The sequence below is a fragment of the Heterodontus francisci genome, chromosome 48 (genome assembly GCF_036365525.1).
Source record: "Heterodontus francisci isolate sHetFra1 chromosome 48, sHetFra1.hap1, whole genome shotgun sequence".
NCBI classification, from domain to species: Eukaryota; Metazoa; Chordata; class Chondrichthyes; order Heterodontiformes; family Heterodontidae; genus Heterodontus; species Heterodontus francisci.
The window spans coordinates 10928805-10947552 of NC_090418.1; the positions used below are offsets into that span (position 1 = coordinate 10928805).

The following is an 18748-nucleotide window of genomic DNA, read 5'->3' on the forward strand; positions in this document are numbered from 1 at the left end:
TGTGGAAGCTGCGTGTGATTTGAACACTGTTTAAGGCAGCTCACCTTGTGACAATGAGGTCTAGCTGGTGCCAACGACGCGATCTTGGGTGCCTCCATGAAACCTGGTGACAGGGTTTAGTGTGAAAGAACGAGTTGGTGATGCAGAGGTTCTGATCGGTACACAACTCAAGCAGTCTCTGCCCGTTCTCATTCATCCTTCCAACGCCATAGCGCCCAAGGCAGGAGGGCCATGAGTCATGGTCGGCCCCAACCCTGGCATTAAAGTCCCCCAGCAGGAATAGGTGTTCGGTGTTGGGGATGCTGCTAATGATGTTATGGAAACATTATGGAAACTTTATAAAAACATTAGTTTGGCCTCAACTGGAGTATTGTGTCCAATTCTGGACACTACATTTAGGAAGGATGTGAAGGCTTTAGAGAGGATGCAGAATAGATTTACAAGAATGGTTCCAGGGATGAGGAACATCAGTTACGTGGATAGATTGGAGAAGCTGGGGCTGGTCTCCTTAGAGAAGAGAAGGTTGAGAGGAGATTTGATAGAGGTGTTCAAAATGATGAGGTGTTCAAAATGATGAGGGACATCAGTTACGTGGATAGATTGGAGAAGCTGGGGCTGGTCTCCTTAGAGAAGAGAAGGTTGAGAGGAGATTTGATAGAGGTGTTCAAAATGATGAGGGATCTAGACAGAGTAGACAGGGAGAAACTGTTCCCATTGGCAGAGGGGTCAAGAACGAGTGGACAATGATTTAAAGTGAATGGCAAAAGAACCAAAGGCAGCATGAGGAATTATTTTTGAACATTCTAGAATCCAACAGCACAGAAGGAGGCCATTCTACCCATCAACCCTGTGCCGACTCTCCAATTAGTCCCACTCCAGCCTCCCACGTTTTCATTCAATTTTCTCAATGTTTGGGGCCTTGGATAGTGAGGCGAGAGGAGGTAAATGGGCAGGTATTACACCTCCAGCAATTGCAGGGGAAGGTGACATGGGACAGGGACGAGGTGGTGGGGGTAATTTTCCCAATGTGAAGACAGTTGCAACCCACCCAGGACTGGATGTTCTACAAGCAGGCTGACTATACAGAGGCAGAGATACTGGAGAGCTAGGTATCATCACTGTGTCTGTGAAACCTGATATCCTGTCTCCAGATGATGCTGTAGAGAGGTAGCATGGAAATAAAGAATAGGAGGGGGCGAAGGATAGATCTTTGTGGGGTCCTGGGGGTAATGGTGTGGGGTTTGGAAGAGAAACCAGTCCTGGAAGTACTTTGGTTACGATTGGGTTTCTGGGTTAAGATAGGGAGGAACCTCAGGGGAGGTTTGGCTTGGTGGGGAAGGGGTGATATGCCAGTGGCAGCTGAACAGATGCTTAATATTTTCCTGCCCAGGCCTGGCGATGGACGGAGAAACCAATTGTGTGCCAGTTACATTGCAGTCTGCTCCCATTGGACTTGAGATGGGTGAAGATGTGGGTCACACCCGGACGAACCAGGGTGAGAGAAAGAGTTTGACCTGGTGCAGGGAGACAAAGATGGAAATGAGAGAGTGATTGAGCAGATCGCCAGCTGCAGAAGTGTTAGAGTGAATGGATGGCCAAAGGCTAGACAATAGGGAGTTTAAAAGTGCCACTGTGAATGGAGTGTGGGAGAGTTTCATCCAGGGTGGATATCGCAATGACTGATGTTGGAATGGAGTTGGGAGATTGCAAGTGGTGAGTGATACGAGGAAGTGATCAGAAATGGTTTTGTCTGTGATGGAGATGAAGGGATTCGAGAGATTATGAGGGACGGCAAGGTCGAGGGAGTGGCCATGGAGATTGGTCATTAATTTATATGGAAGCAGAGGTTAAGGGAGGATCGGGAGGGAGTGAAATGAGAGGAGAGAGGGTACGGGCAGTTGAGATATAGTTTGAAATCACTGAGGACGAGGAGTCACCTAGTGCAGAGGCTGAGGGAGAGACGGAGTGAGGGGATCTCAGAGTGAGGTTTGGGTGGATGGCGGAGGACGTGGATTTTAAAGAAGAGGTGATAGGGGTGGAACAAAGTGAAAGAGTAAAAGGAGGAGAAGGTGCCAGAGGGGATGGGGTGGAGACCAAGGTCTGAGTTGGTGAGACCTCTGCACGGCCAGCATAATGAAAGGAGCTTGACATAACTTACCCCCCTGGTATGGCACATCCTCACTCCCGGCCGATCCATCAGTCGTGTACCTGGTGTTCTCCGGTAAGTGTGGATCCCAAAACCTGTCAGTGCCCTGGATACAGGAGGGCTGGATGTGAGATGTGTGGAAGGGCAGAGCATGGAGGCAAATAAAATGAACTTTCAATGTAGTAATCTGAAACTGCAACATCAGTTTCTCCATGGAAACCGACACCCAGGTCCATCTCACCACCACCTCTCTCGACCCCTGTACTGTCTCTAAATTGTCAGACTGCTTGTTCAACATCCAACACTGGATGACTAGAAATTTGCTCCAACTAAATATTGGGAAGACCGAAGCCATTGAGCTGAATTTAATGCCGGAGGCGGTGGCCATGACAGTGGGCCGGAAAGCTGGGGGCAACCCCGCCGTAACTGATTCCTGGAGCCCCGACACGATTCTATTCCCATCAGGCAATTAACTGCCTGGCATTGGCCACCCGTTCCTTTCAGAGCAGAGATCCTGCATCCAGGAGCTGCCAGCCAATTGGAGGGCCGCCACCTCACCAGTCGCAGTGGTGACACTGGGAAGAGTGATCACTGCTGGGACTGCACCCGGCCAGGACCAACAAGATGGAACAGGTCCCGGAACCCAGGGAAGTGGGGTCAGGCTGACCGGGGCCAGTCAGGCTGGGTTGTAAGGGGCTTGTTGGCGAGGGCAGAGTGGAGGGTGTTTCAGTGGGGGCAGCTCTCTCCACCGGCTGTCCCCTCCATGGGCCACAGGGTGCTCGATCAGGAGGGCTCCCCACAACCCGAGCCCACATGGAGGACGACAGCTTTTACTGGGTAGACTTCCCACGTGCTGGAGGGACCCCCAACCCATCGGCCATTGGGGCTCAGGGCGTGAATGCCGTCCTCCACCATCCCCCCCCCGATTGAACTAGATGGAGTCGGGAACGGCGACAGGCATTCCACGTCCCACATTCCCTTCCGATTCTACGGCCTCCTACGAACCTACGAATTAGGAGCAGAAGCAGGCCATTCGGCCCCTCGAGCCTGCTCCGCCATCAATAAGATCATGGATGATCTGTTTGTGTCTCGAATTCCACACTCCCATCTAACCAGATTATCTTTGATTCCCTTACCTAACAATATTCAATGACCCCGCCTCCACCATCTCCTGAGGCAGGGAGTTCCACAGTCGCACAACCCTCTGAGAGAAAAAAATTTTCCTCCTCTCTGTTCTAAAAGGGTGACCCCTAATTTGAAAACAGTGCCCCCTAGCTCTGGACTCACCCACAAGAGGAAACATCCTTTCCACATCCACCTTGTCAAGACCGTTCAGGATCTTATATACTTCAATCAAGTCTCCCCTCACTCTTCCAAACTCCAGTGAAAACAAGCCCAGTCTGTCCAACCTTTCCTCAGAAGACAACCCACTCATTGCAGGTATCAATCTAGTGAACCTCCTCTGAACCCCCTGCAACACATTTACATCATAATAAAGGATAGCATTCCATTAGCCTTCTTTATGACTTGCTCTGCCTGTGTGAGTCTTGTGACTGAGGATAATCAAGGTTTAGTTGTATCTAAAGTCTAGTGTTACTTTTAAGTGGAAAATTAACTTAACAGTTGCTGTTTGGGTTGGAGAAGGTGAGTTTTAGACTAGCTTTAAACAGAGTTCACTCAGGCTCTGCTTGCAGCTGCACCTTGTTCATTAGATAATTGGCTGAAACCAGTTTTCAGGGACTCGAGTCAGACAGTATAAAAGTGGGCCATCTTACAGTACTGACTTTGCACTGGAGTGCTGACTTGGGTTGCATTAGAGTGCTGAAGTGTGAGTTTTGTGACTGAGGGAGTTCGGTGTGGAGGGAGTGAGGAGCTCCTTTCATTTCCTACCTGTCCTCAAAGGGTGTGAGGGGAGCCGAGAGATTCCACATAGCACAGCTGACTGGTGAGTAAGTCCTGGTGGGTATTTTTCAACCTGGATTGAATTGTAAGTCATTGTTTTAGCAAGACTTAGTTGAATGATTTTTTTTTACTATGATGGTCTTCTAAAGTTTTAAATTTAAAGGGTTTAGTCAAGGCAGGAGAGCTTAAAACCGTGGGTTGCTCCTCTTGCTGCATGTGGGAATCCGGGAACATTTCCAGTCCCCGGGACCAGCATGTGTGCAGCAAGTGTGTCCAGCTGCAGGTCCTGGAAGCTCGGATTTCAGAGCTGGAACGGCGGCTGGAAACACTGTGGAGCATCCGCAAGTCTGAGAGCATTGTGGATAGCACGTATAGAGAGGTGGTCACACCGCAGCTGAAGGGACTTGAGGAAGGAAGGGAATGGGTGACCACCAGGCAGTCCAAGAGAATCAGGCAGTGAGTTCAGGAGTCCCCTGGGGTCCCGCTTGCAAATCGGTATTCCATTTTGGAGGCTGATGAGGCTGGTTCCTCCAGGGAACGCGGACCGAGCCAAGCTTCTGGCACCACAAGCAGCCTGTCTGCACAGGAAAGGGGAAAGAGAGGAAGAGCAATAGTAATAGGGGATTCTATAGTCAGGGGAACAGATAGGCGCTACTGTGGCCGTCAACGTGACTCCAGGATGGTGTGTTGCCTCCCTGGTGCCAGGGTCCGGGATGTCACTGAATGGCTGCAGGGCATCCTGAAGGGGGAGGGTGATAAGGCAGAGGTCATGGTACATGTTGGTACCAACGACATAGGTAGAAAGAGGGATGATGTCTTGCATCAAGAATTCAGGGAGTTAGGCAGTGGACTAAAAAGCAGAACCTCTCGGGTTGTAATCTCTGGATTACTCCCAGTGCTAGCGAGTATAGAAATAGGAGAGGCAAAATTTGGTTAGGAATAGTCAGCATGGCTTTGTCAGAAGGAGGTCATGCCTCACAAATGTGATTGACTTTTCTGAGCATGTGACCAGGTGTGTAGATAAGGGTAGTGCAGTTGACGTAGTTTACATGGATTTCAGCAAAGCCTTTGACAAGGTCCCACACGGGAGCAAATGCACATGGGATACAAGGTAACTTGATAAGGTGGATTCAAAATTGGCTCAGCTGTAGGAGACACAGAGTGATGACAGACGGTTGTTTTAGTGACTGGAAGCCAGTGTCCAATGGCCTACCACAGGGATCTGTGCTGGGTCCCCGACTGTTAGTCATCTATGTCATTTATATAAATGACAATGTGGGGGGTAGGATCAGTAAGTTCGCGGATGACACAAAGATTGGACGAGTGGTTAACAGTGAGGTTGAGTGTCTTGGGTTAGAAAATGGGGAAAAAAGTAGCAGATGGAATTTAACCCTGAAAAGTGTGAGGTGATACACTTTGGAAGGAGTAATGTGACATGGAAGTATTCAATGAATGGCCTGACACTGGGAAGTTCCGAGGAACAAAGGGACCTTGGCGTGTTTGTCCATAGATCTCTGAAGGCAGAAGGGTAGGTTAATAGGGTGGTGAAAAAGGCATATGGGACACTTGCCTTTATCAATCGAGGCATAGATTACAAAAGCAGGAAGATCATGTTGGAGTTGTACAGAACTTTGGTAAGGTCACAGCTGGAGTACTGTGTGCAATTCTGGTCGCCACATTATAGGAAGGATGTGATTGCACTGGAGGGGGTGCAGAGGCGATTCACCAGGATGTTGCCTGGGATGGAATATTTACTATGAAGAGAGGTTGGATCGGCTTGGGTTGTTTTCGCTGGAGCAGAGAAGACTGAGGGGTGACCTGATTGAGGTGTACAAGATTATGAGGGGCATGGACAGGGTGGATAGGGAGCAGCTGTTCCCCTTAGTTGAAGGGTCAGTTACTAGGGGACACATGTTTAAGGTGAGGGGCAGGAGGTTTAAGGGGGATTTGAGGAAGAACTTTTTAACCCAGAGGGTGGTGACGGTCTGGAATGCACTGCCTGGGAGGGTGGTAGAGGCGGGTTGCCTCACATCCTTTAAAAAGTACCTGAATGAGCACTTGGCATGTCATAACATTCGAGGCTTTGGGCCAAGTGATGGCATATGGGATTAGGTAGACAGGTCAAGTGTCTTTAATGCATCGGTGCAGACTCGATGGGCCGAAGGGCCTCTTCTGCGCTGTATTATTCTGTGATTCTGTGATGTGGCACTTTGTCAAATGCCTGCTGGAAATCCAAGTACAGTGTGTCACTGGGCTCCACTTTGTCCACAGCACATGTTACTCCTTCAAAGCACTCCAATAAATTGGTTAAACATGATTTCCCTTTAACAAGCCATGCTGACTATTCCCGATTACCTTGAGTTTTTCAAAGTGCCCAGCTATAGTCTCCTTAATGATCCATTCTAACACCTTCCCCATGACAGACATCAAGCTAACTGGCCTATAGTTACCTGTTTTCTGCCTCCTCCCCTTCTTGAAAACAGAGGTTATATTCGCGACTTTCCAGTCTGGTGGAACCTTTCTAGAATCCAGCGAAACTTTGAAAAATTAACACCAACCCATCTATGACCTCATTAGCCACCTCTTTTAAGACCCTCGGATGAAGCCCATCAGGACGCAGGGACTTGTCAGCCTCCCACCGCCTCACTACCCATTCCCGTCAGCTAGTTTAAATTCCACCCATTGTCCTCGGTTCCCACCATAAACTCCTCTCCCTAGCTACCAACTCCCTAGTAACTGCCTGAGGTTGAACCAGACTGTTCACAACATCAGTGTCATATTTAACCCCAAAATGAGCTTCCGACCACATCTCCGTACCATCACTAAGACTGTAACATCAACTGACTCCGCCACTGTCTCAGCTCATCTGCTACTGAAACCCTCATCCATGCCTTCATTGCCTCTAGACTTGACCATTCCAACGCTTTCCTGTTCTACCCTCGGTAAACTTCAGCTCCGAACTCGCACCGACTCCCATTCACACTTCATCCCTGTGCTCACTGATCTACTTCGGCTCCCAGTTTAGCAACAACTCGAATTGAAAATTCTCATCCTTGTTTTCAAAACCCTCCACAGCCTCGCCCCTCCCTATCTCTGTAATCTGCTTCAGCTTCAAGATCCTCTGAGATAACAACACTCTTCCAATTCTGGCCTCTCCACCATTCCTGACTGTAATCGCTCCACCGTTGGTGTCGGTGCCTTCAGCTGCCGAGGTCCTAATCTCTGGAATCCTCTCCCTAACCCTCTCCGCCTCACTACCTTCCTTTCCTCCTTTAAGCCACTCCTTAAACATCGCTCTTAGACCAAGCTTTCAGTCACCTGTCCTAATATCTCTTTATATGGCTCGGTGTGGTATGTTCCTTTACAACACTCCTGTGAAGCACCTTGGCTCATTTAGATCATCGTGAAGAGAAGCGGCCCCAACCACTACCGATAATGTCAACACTTTGTTTACCAGAACACAACCCATTCAATACGTCAATGATTCCAGGGTCTTCACCTCTATCATTCTGTTCAGAAGTCCCAACTAAGTATTGGCCACTCCCTGTTTATCATTCCTGATATCATTCCCAAAGTTACCTTTTACTATCCAAACCTGTGTCGTTTGTTTAACCGTTTCCATATTGTTCACTATCTTATATATCACAATAAGATCACTGCTCAGGTAGCTCAAACGCCCAAGTCACTCCAATCTTTCCTCATAACTCAGACCCTACTGCCTGGGGATCAGTCTTGTGTCTCTTCTCCTCACTGCCTCCGGTGTTTGAATGCCTCACTGGTGTTTCATTGACCAGAACTGAACGTAGTCCTCAAGCTGTGATCTGACCAGAGTTTGATTGCAATTTCTTGCTGTTCTGATCTATGGAGTTCAACATTGCATTAACCCTCAAATATCGAGGTGTTAGTGTGGAGAAAGAGAGGGATAGAAAGGACATTGAGAAAAAGTGATAGAGGTTTATTCATAAGGAGAAATCAAACGGACAAACTGGGAGATAGGATCAGCAGCGTGAGAGAGAAAGATGGCTTACAGAGAAAGAGAATACACAGAGGCAACGATTTCCCCTTTACTGTCTGTGTTACAGAATCTACCTGGTGTCTGGTACCCAATAAAACAATTACCTGTAGGAAGCTGAGAGACAGCGCTCCATATTCTCGAATCTTTCTCTGTCGTGTCGAATACTGATCCAACAAACACAGCTCCCTGCGATCGATGTGCTGGTTAATTTGAATTAGATTCAATGATATTTGGAACAGACCAGCAAACAGCACTCGGCACCCCTTTCAGAGCCTGCAGTCGAGCCAGTTATATCTCAGAGCAGAGTTTGAAACTGTAGGAAGGGCTGGTAAAAAATACCTGAGGGAATAGATTAGGATTCGTCAGACTTGGCAGCTGGACAGAAAAGCTTGGCAGTGAGTGAGACAGAATAACTGAGAGAATCTTACCAGCGGGCAATGTGAAGCTGCCATTTGAGAAAAAATGCAAAGTAACTTGTTATTCCTGATTGACTGTTCTGATAACAGCACTGTAGTTGGGAAACGAGTTTATCCTGTAACAAGCTCAGTTCAGTTCTAATGAAATAATTCCTCATCATTAGCTTCAATATGTGATCCCACACAATGTGTCAATTTAATTCCTTTCATTACACTGCAAGGGAATTGCTCCCATTCCTCTTGGCATTTCCTCGCTGATGAAGATTTTGGGAAGGTTGTACCCACCGGTTGCAGGCAAGCTGGTGGTTGGTCAGGCCTTTCCGTCATCAGCAGATTCTCCCACAGTGGGTACAAGTGAAGGTGTAGTGGCTGCTGGGGGTAATTGGATCTATCCTTCTCCTCCTTTTCTCTTTCATGCTGGTTCTTCGCTCAGTCTCAGAGGTGTCTGTAGCCCTCTTGATGTAGCATCTCCAGGCATCACGATCTATGGTCTGCACTTCCCACTGGCGATGGTCGATGTGACACACAGAGAGGGACTTCTTCAGGGAGTCCTTGAAACATTTGCATGGGCCCCCTCTGTTCCTTTTATCAGTGGTCAGCTTCCCGTACACCATGACCTTGGGCAGGCGACTGTCGTCCATCTGACTAACCTGACCCACCCAACACAGTTGGCTTTGCAGGAGGATGGCCTTGATGCTGGCGATGTTGGCTGTTTCCAGGACTTCAATGTTTGTGATGCAGTCCTGCCAGTGGATCTTGAGGATGCTGTGGACGCAGCACTGATGGAAGTGGTCTAGAAGGCGTACATGATGGCGGTATAGGACCCATGACCTGGTGCCATACAGAAGGGTGGTGAGGACTTTGAGTTTGTACACTTTGAATTTGGTCTTTGCTCTGAGGCTGTGGTTGCTCCACACACATTGGTATAGTCTGCCAAATGTACTGTTTACTTTTGAAAGCCTATAGTCCACTTCCATGTCTATGGTGGCATCAAACGAGATGACACTCCTCAAATAAGTAAATTGCTTGACGGCATTCAGCTCGGTTCCCTCGATGACCATGCTCGGTGGTCTATATTCTTCTTGGGGTGCAGGCTGACGCAGGTCTTCAGTTTTCTTCACACTGATTTTTAGTTCGAAGAGTTGTGCTTCCTTGGAAACGTGTTGTTATGTGTTGCAGGTCTGACCGACTGTGGGCCAGGAGAGCACAGTCATCGGCGAAAAGAAGTTCACGGATGAGTTTTTCCTGTATCTTTGTGTGAGCCTGAAGACGCCTGAGGTTCAAAAGATCTCCATCAGTCCAGCAGTGAATGTAAACTCCCTCCTCAAGGTCTTCCGTTGCCTTCTGCAGCTCAGCCAGCCAGTCAAGAGAAAAAGACAGCCGACCGTCAAGCATGCAGCACCCTTTGCAGCATCATGCTGAAAAAGATGGTGAATAGGGTCAGGGCCAGCACACATTGGAGATACGGAAGGGACTCAAGAGGTCGTTGTTTTGCTTGACTTGTCCGTACTGATTTTCATGAAACTGCTTCACCATGGCCAGGAACCTGGGTGGACATCCAAGTTTTACCAGGACTTTCCAAAGTCTATCTCTGTTCACAGTTTCGAATGCCTTGGTGAGGTCGACGAAAGTGACGTATGGGCCTTTGTTTTGCTCAAGACACTTTTCTTGTAATTGTCTGAGTGCAAATACCATGTCTGTGGCGCCGCTGTTTGCTCTGAAACCACACTGGCTCTCTGGGAGGTTTTCTTCCGCAATGGTAGGCACAAGCCTGCTCAAAGGTATTCCAGCCAGGATCTTCCCAGCAATAGAAAGGAGGCTGATCCCACGGTAGTTGGAGCAGTCTGATTTTTCTCCTTTGTTTTTGTACAAGGTGATGATAACGGTAGCACGAACATCCCGTGGAATCCTGCCCTGTCCCCAGCAGGCCGTGAAACACTCCTGGAGCTTGGTGTAGAGGGCAGGGCCACCTTGTTTTAAGGCTTCGGGTGGAATTCCACCGGCTCTGGGGGCTTTGTTGTTCTTCGTCTAGTTGATGGCGGTCACAGTTTCCTCCAGAGTTGGGCTCTCACCCAGTTCTTCTTTGGCAGGCTGTTGTTGGATGTGTTTGATGGCAGTATCATGCACTGTGCACTTGGTGCTGAAGAGAGTTTCAAAGTGCTCTGACCAGCGTTCCAGGACTGACTCCTTGTCGGTGTGTAGGGTCTTGCCATCGGTGCTCCTCAGGGGGTTTTGGATTTGATTTGCTGGTCCATAGATAGATTTTAATGTTTCGTAGAAACTTCTTATGTGGCCAGTTTCAGCGTACAGTTGAGTTATTTCCACAAGTGTGATCCACCAGTCATTGTGGATGTTCCTCAGTTTGCATTGTAGGGTGCTGCATGCTTGACGGTCGGCTGTCTTTTTCTCTTGACTGGCTGGCTGAGCCGGGTGACCCTGATGAGCTGACCTTTCTCCTTGTCATTTTCATCAAACCAGTCCCTATTCTTCTTGGTGCTGGGTCCGATGACCTCGTTGGAAGTATCCAATACAGAATTGCTCCCATTGGAGGAGAATCAAACATGGGAGACAGTGCGGATAAAAACCACGAGGCGGATTCCTAGCAGCGGGGTTCTGCGTTACGAGGAAAGTCGGGAGAGACTTGGGCTTTCCGACCTGTCTAAGAGGTGATCTTATAGACCAATAAAAGGTAGTAAATAATAGGGAGAAACTTTAACTGGTTTGAAATAAACTCTAAGGCCTCAGAATTGGGCTCCATCATGACATCAGTGCCGGACTGACAGAAGCCCTGAAGGGAAATAATGGCGGATACGGGGAAAGAGCCAGGGAGTGGGACTTACTGGATTGCACTTCGGAAGAGCCGGCACAGACTCGTGCTGAACTATCCTATGATTTCATAGACTATCCCAGCACAGAAGGAGGTCATTGTGCGACAGAGGCTGAAAATCCACAGTGCGTCTTAAATGCCAAAGTACTGAGATGCACCCTCTCAAAATCATAATGCTTTCCTGTAGGAAACAAATGGAAAACAACAATCCAGTCCAAGACTTCAAAGTTACAGCCTGATCCTTTGTGGAGTATCCTAGAATCATACAATTATAGAATCTTACACTACAGATGGAGGCCATTCGGCCCATCGTGCCTGTGCTGACTCTTTAAAAGAGCTCTCCAATTTCGTCCCACATCCCAGCATTTTCCCCATAACCCTGTAAATTAGTTCTCTTCATGTACCTGCCCAATTGCCTTTTGATAGTTCCAATGGAATCATATTGTACCATCCTGTCAGATCATCTGTTCCAGATCAGAACAAGCCTCCGGAGGCAGGAGTTTCTCTTCATTACCTTTCGAGTTCTTTAGCCAATTATTTGAAATCGGTGTCCTCTGGTGACCCACCCACTTCCCAGAGGGAGCGGTTTCTCCCTGCTTGCTCTATCAAAGCCCCTCACGATGTTGGACACCTCGATTTAAATCTCCCCTTAACCTTCTCTGCTCTAAGGAGACCAATCCCTGCTTCTCCAGTCTCTCCACATTACTGATTCCCTCATTCCTGGTATCATCCTGAAACTCTGACCCCTCTCCAAGGCTTTGACATCTTTCCTAAAGTACGGTGCCCAGAATTGGACACAATGCTCCAACTGAGGCTTAACCAGAGAGTTGTTTGAAAAAAAGAAAGTCTTGCATTCATATAGCACCTTTCACGAGCACAGGACATCCCAAAGCGCTTTATAGCCAATAAAACAACTTTTGAAGTGCAGTCGCTGTTGTAATGGAGGAAACATGGCAGCCAATTTGTGCACAGCAAGATCCCACAATCAGGAATGTGACATTGGCCAGATAATTCTAGACTATTGTATGAATAGTTTCCGTCAAAATGAGCAATCGTGGAGCTGATTTGTGTCAGGTGACATGGGGAAACTCAGAGTCACTCCTATTGGTCTAAATAAAATAGGCCCGCCTGGCAATGAATCCATGGGTTCTGCCATTGGGTGTAAATTGTGGAGATTGGGGCTGGTTAATTGGCTCAATGTTGCTGCTTCTGGGATCATTGGTGTCAGGTGACTGCAGGTTGTGTGTATAAAAGGAGCTGGTTGGTGGGTGAAGGGATGGTTGAGTTGTTTGGTATCATGGGGGATTTTGTAATGAGGGGTTTGTTCCCAGTGCTGGTGTTATTTGGAATTGTCTGTTGTTCTGATACTTGGCAACAGTTTCGAGACCAGAGGTTTCCATGGAGAAGAGTGAAAGCCACCCCTGTGCCTCAGAGAGTCCCTCCAACTGGGTCTCCCTTTGGTTCCCATTTCCGTGTGTCTGAGGGTCGAAGTGTGTCTCCACTGCAGACTGTGACGGTGCAGTGTGGAGAGCAGAACCTGCTGGTCAGGGTCCAGATGGATTTATTTGGAACCAGGCACCTGATTAAAGCTGCTGACCTGACCCTGGGGACAGCAGGTTGTCGGCCGACCAGGATCTACTCTCAGAACCACACTGTCCTCTTTGACTATGGGCTCCATGAGTGTGGCAGCAGATTACAGGTAATGAGTCCTTGACTCCTGCTCTAAGCTGGGTGTGTAGATTGTTGCTAACTCCTCATTCCAATACATTGTGAAATGTCATTGAGTTGTCTGTCTCCTGCATTATCAAACTTCAATCTTGTTAGTTGTGTATTGTACTTTTGTTTTATCCAGTCTCTCCTTCTTTCCCACCTTGTATTATCAGCCCAATTGGTTTTGAACCTTCTCTTTGGTCTCTTCAAGCTTTCCTGTTTTTCTTATCCTCATTAATGAGTCTTTTCAGTTCTACTGCCCCTCATTAAACTGAACTTGAATCTTCAGTTTCAGTCCAGTTTTATTTAATCTGGTTGACTCTTCAATGAACGAAATGAAAAATTAGATTTGATGCCACATTTCCTGCTTTCCCTGTAACTGGATTACGTGCAGCCCTGCTTCAAGACTGGTTTATTTCAGGGCTCTAAATTGCTGTAACTTGTGGCTGTTAAGGGAATGGCCCAAAAGGACAGCTTCACTTTTATTTTGTTTAGTTCTTGTGCTCACAGTCTCTCCTTTTTACTTGTGTTAATTCTCCAGAGCAACATGCTGTACAGCCCCTCTAGCTGCTTTTAAGATTGTGCTTAAACTTCTCCTCAAATTCCATGTCCTCATCTCATTCTGATTCACTTTATGCCCAAAAAGATATCCATCCATCTTGAATATCATCCATGAGGATTTGTCTGTCTCGGGTAGAGAATTCCAAAGATTTATGGTTTTTTGAATGAAGCTTTTTTTAATCATGGCAACTGCAAGTGACCCTGTATCTGAGTCTACACTTCCTAATTTTACTAGTCAGTTGGGGAACTGACTCAGCACTACCCTGTCAAGCCCACTAAGAACTGTTTTGTTAGGATCACTTCATTCTTAACTCCTGTACAGAGTATTTTCCTTTTTTTGGTCTGATCTCCCTGCTTCAATATGATTTCTTTCAGATTGCTGGAGATTTCCTGGTCTACACCACCCACCTGAACCACACCCCCCAGTATCATGGATCTGTCATTGTGAGAACAAATGGAGCTGTCGTTCCCATCGAGTGTCATTATTTTAGGTAATAGATGAGTGATTTTTATTAATGAATTTTCAGTCCAATGCAAGTTCTCTGAAGTTGTCCTAAAATGACTCTCCTGTCCTTCCAGGAAGGGGAATGTGAGCAGTAACCCCATCAAGCCCACCTGGATCCCATTCAGCTCCACCAAGTCTGGAGAAGGGCATCTGTCATTCTCTCTGCGCCTAATGAATGGTATGTGATGGGTGGATGGGGAGTGATTTCCTGTACTCACCCACTGGGAGTTGTACCCACTGTCTCCAACCCTTGTCCTCTTGTACTTCAGATGACTGGCTTACAGAGCGCACCTCGACTGTCTACTACCTGGGTGACCTCATTCACATTGAGGCCTCTGTTTCAATGACCAACCACATGCCCCTGAAGCTCTACATTGACCACTGTGTAGCTACATTGAGCCCAGACAAGGATTCCACCCCGAGATACAGCATCATTGACTATAATGGGTAAGGAGCTCTCTGCTTTCTCCAGTTGGTCCCATCTCAATGGCTTCACTTGATTCAATTCATGTCCCTTTTTTGAATCTTTCTCCAGTTGCCTCCTGGACAGCAAAGCTGAGGACTCCTTTTCAACTTTCGTGTTGCCAAGAGACGAGCGTGAGCTGGACAAGCTCCGGTTTGACCTGGATGCTTTCCTCTTCTTTGGAGATGACCTTTCCTTGGTAAGAGGAATCTGATCATTGGGCCCTCCATGTTTGGAGGGAGTCACTAAATGACTTGTGTTGAAATTTATCCCTCAGATTTTCATCACCTGTCACCTGAAAGTTGCTGCAGTGGATCGGAGAGATTCCATGAACAAAGCTTGTACTTTCCAGAAGATGCAGAATGTGTAAGTTCCCTTTTCTCTCCTGAGGGATGTTGTATGGAAAGGTGATGGACAACCTGGTTGAGCAACTTTCTCTTGTTTAGCTGGACCCCATTGGAGCAATCCAACAATGACATTTGTGCCTGTTGCCATGTGGGTAACTGTGGTGCCACAAGGGAGTTCCGATTTCCTTCCAGAGGAAGGAGGGATCTTGTACCTGAAGCTGGTAGGACATTGATCCTCTAGATGTGGGAGGTCTCCCTTTACCCCCTCTAACTGGCATGTTTGATATTGCAGAGAGTGAAGCTGGATTGAAGTGGGAGGGTGAGGCCTCACTTGGACCCCTGGTCATTCTGGATACTGAGGTGACTGACCTGGCAACGGAGTCCTTGAATGAGGTTGAGCGAAGGCTGCAGGCGAGGTCTCCAGGTGGTGAGTTGGCTGACTGCTAGTTTCCATTTTCCCTTCAGTGTTTCCTTCACTAACCATTGGTATCTCATTGCTTTGTAGGTGTGGAGTCTGAGGTGGTCCTGATTGTGGCCCTGACTGTGACAGCTGTCTGTCTGATCTCTGCTTCATTGATTGCTTTGTTCCTGTGCAGAAAACGCAAGCAAACTCCAGTTCTCCAATGATCAATAAAGCAATGATACTTGTATCTTTTTCTATTTATTTCATGTCAGCCCAATGAACAACAGCCCAGTTTAGTGATACTAGAGCATTCTCCTAATTGTGAAATAGACCAATTTCTCCCGAACCTATTTCGGGTTTGGACTTGTCAAGTTGCAGCCTGACCTATAAGAAGGATTAGTGAAATGAATCCGATCTGAGCTGATTTATCTATTCAGCTGCATGTCAGTCCCATGTTGCTGAGATTTATCCACCAGTTAGAGGAGCTGTCTGGTTGGCCAATAAAGGTGAACATTCTGAGGTCCATGGATGTATCCTCTCCACCTGAGTTCATGTCAATGTCCCATATCCCTGTGGTTTTCTACAACCTAAGGGCATTGCTGTGCAGAGTTGAGGCTGGTTGTTAGTTTCCTTTTGGCTTTCATTGACAGCTTAGGTTTTTTTTTTCATATGGGCATTCAACTGACAGTCACTTGTGGGAAGCTACAAGCATTGGGGAGGATGAGCAGTTTAGTTATGAGTTGCTTGGTCAAGTTCTCTAACTGTCGAAGACTAATTGGATTTTGAAGTTACTACCAAGTGAGTTGTTTGGCATGTTGTCTGTGGACCTCAAAAAGGTTCCCTGTAAGACTGAGGCAGCCTTTTCCTCTTGGATGTGGTTTTGGGAGATACTAAGTGTTTATATTGACTGGGATGTGACCAGTGGTGATCCCTCGGGTTCTACAGTCTGTACTGGCTACTGTTACATGAAGGAATCTTGATGTGTTATATCCAAGTTTGCAGGTGATCTCCTGTGCCAATGAGAGCAGGAAGTTCCAAAAGGGGCACTGAGTGGATGGGCAGAGTGACAACTGCAGCTGACTGAAATTCTTCACTCAAGTCTGAAGATTAAAAATTTAAGTCAAATTCTCACCAATGAGATTTGAAGGTCCAAGTCCTTTATTTTAATAAACTATAGCAAACATTTTGCTGAACTATAGGCTTGTCACAAAGTGGAATGGCTGATGGTTCAGTTGCTGTGTACTTTGTCCAAACTCCAATGTTTTGGAGTACTAAAAATTTTGGGCACTACATCTGGGAAGGATACTGCTGGATTTGGTTGGGTTGTAGCACAGGTTGACCAGGGTTAAGTTGAGGGCTAGTTGCACAAACCTGTGAAGATGATTGGAAGAATGACCTAATCAAGGGCCTGTTAAATGTTAGGGTTTGATAGGATAGATAGACATTATGGGGAGGTGGTGGCCTAGTGGCATTATCACTGGATTAGTAACCTGGAGACCCAGGGTATTTCTCTGGGGACATGGCTTCAAATCCCACCACAGCAGAAGGTGGAATTTGAATTCAATTAATAAATCTGGAATTAAAAAGCTAGTCTAATGATGGCCATGAAACCATTGTCTGGTTAAAAACCCATCTGGTTCACGAATTCCCTTTTTTTTTTAGGGAAGGAAATCTGCTGTCCTTACCTGGTCTGGCCTGCATGTGACTCCAGATCCACAGCAATGTGGTTAACTCTAACACTCAGTGCAAGGGTGATTGGGGATGGGTAATAAATGCTGGCCTGGCCTATGACACCCATATCCCGTGAAAGAATTAAAAAAAAAAAAAAAAAAATTCATGTGGGGTGTTAAAGGGAGCTAAACTTAATAGATTATTCAGGAGTTCTCTCTTACTCCGCCATTGTGATGTGACGTGTGTTTGTCAGGTTGCCTCCGTGTGACTATTTGAGCGGCACCATCTTTAGTCCTGGCATCCAGAAGTCGCAGTCCATGACATTTTAGAGGCATTTGCGCATGTGCCACAGCACTGCCACCTAGTGGTAGTTTTTGGAGGGCCAGCAGCTCACCAGCCACAGTGGTGACACTGGGATGAGTGGTCACTGCTGGGACTGCACCCGGCCAGGAGCAACAAGATGGAACAGGTCCCAGAACCCAGGGAAGTGGGGTCAGGCTGACCGGGGCCAGTCAGGCAGGGTGGTAAGGGGGTTGTTGGCAAGGGCAGAGTGGAGGGTGTTTCAGTGGGGGCAGCCCTCCACCGGGTGTCCCCTCCATGGGCCACAGGGTGCCCGATCAGGAGGGCTCCCCATAACCCAAGCCCACATGGAGGACGACAGCTTTTACTGGGTAGACTTCCCACGTGCTGGAGGGACTCCCAACCCATCGACCATTGGGGCTCAGGGCAGGAATGCCATCCTCCACCATCCCCCCCCCCCCGGTTGAACCAGATGGAGTCGGGAACGGCGACAGGCATTCCCCGTCCCGCTTTCCCTTCCGATTCCACGACCTCCTACGAACCTATGAATTAGGAGCAGAAGCAGGCCATTCAGCCCCTCGAGCCTGCTCCGCCATTAATAAGATCATGGATGATCTGTTTGTGTCTGAATTCCACACTGCTTGGAAACATGTGTTTTGTGTTGCAGGTCTGACTGACTGGGGGCCAGGAGAGCAAGTCATCGGCGTAAAGAAGTTCACAGATGAGTTTTTCCTGTACCTTTGTGTGAGTCTGAAGATGCCTGAGGTTGGAAAGGTCTCCATCAGTCCGGCAGTGAACGTAAACTCCATCCTCAAGGTCTTCCGTTGCCTGCTGCACCATCATGCTGTGCAGGAAACGCGAGCAAACTCTGATCATTGTCAAATGATCAATAAAGCAATGATACTTGTATCTGGTAGCTCATTTGTCACTGGATCCTCTTAATTGACTCATTTAATGTATCTAATCACTGGTATCAGCCTGGAACGAGACTTGAGGTGGTGAGGTAGAACTGGATGTTATCAACATATATGTGGAAACTGACTGTCTTTAGATCACCAAGGGGCAGCATGCCAATAAATAAGAGGGAGCTGATCGAACCTTGTGCCACACTGGAAAGTGTTTCTGGAGTAGCACGAGTAGATGTTCCTATGGCTCGGACTGGATTGCTAAGAATAGAAGCAGGTGACTTTAAAGCAGCTGCCCAATGAGGGAGAGGAATTGGAGAAGCAGGTTGTGGTTGCTCCTGGCAGACTGCAGCTAGGTCAGGAATGACGGAGGGATAGTTTATCACGGTTGCAACATTCCATTATGTTTTTGATGAGCCATTCTGGTGTTGCGATCGCCGTACTGCTAATTGGAGTGATGACAAACATGGGGGTCCCATTTGTCTGGAACTCAATATGGGAGGTGTCATGTTCAAGGATGTTGGTGATGGAGAGAGAGGTAGATTACAAGGACAGAGGGGTCAGCTTGCTTGAGAAG

General features: G+C 47.6%; 1 protein-coding gene across 1 annotated transcript; it reads left to right on the forward strand.

Moving 5' to 3' along the window:
* Positions 1-10984: 10984 nt before the first annotated feature.
* On the forward strand, positions 10985-18208 carry LOC137357453 (zona pellucida sperm-binding protein 3-like). Its single transcript, XM_068023798.1, has 11 exons — positions 10985-11145; positions 11249-11450; positions 12685-13005; positions 13953-14068; positions 14157-14260; positions 14352-14529; positions 14618-14744; positions 14823-14911; positions 14992-15109; positions 15205-15319; positions 17934-18208. The coding sequence occupies exons 1-11, from the start codon at positions 10985-10987 to the stop codon at positions 18206-18208; spliced, it is 1806 nt and encodes a 601-aa protein (XP_067879899.1).
* The last annotated feature ends 540 nt before the right edge of the window (positions 18209-18748 follow it).

What these genes read in the sequence shown, in the direction of transcription:
- LOC137357453 (XM_068023798.1), top strand. Translation starts at nt 10,985, where the DNA reads ATGACCTCGTTGGAAGTATCCAATACAGAATTGCTCCCATTGGAGGAG. An exon ending in AGTGCGTCTTAAATGCCAAA is followed by an intron (nt 11,451 to 12,684) that starts GTACTGAGATGC and finishes ACTTGGCAACAG; the next exon opens with TTTCGAGACCAGAGGTTTCC. An exon ending in TTGGAGATGACCTTTCCTTG is followed by an intron (nt 14,745 to 14,822) that starts GTAAGAGGAATC and finishes TTTATCCCTCAG; the next exon opens with ATTTTCATCACCTGTCACCT.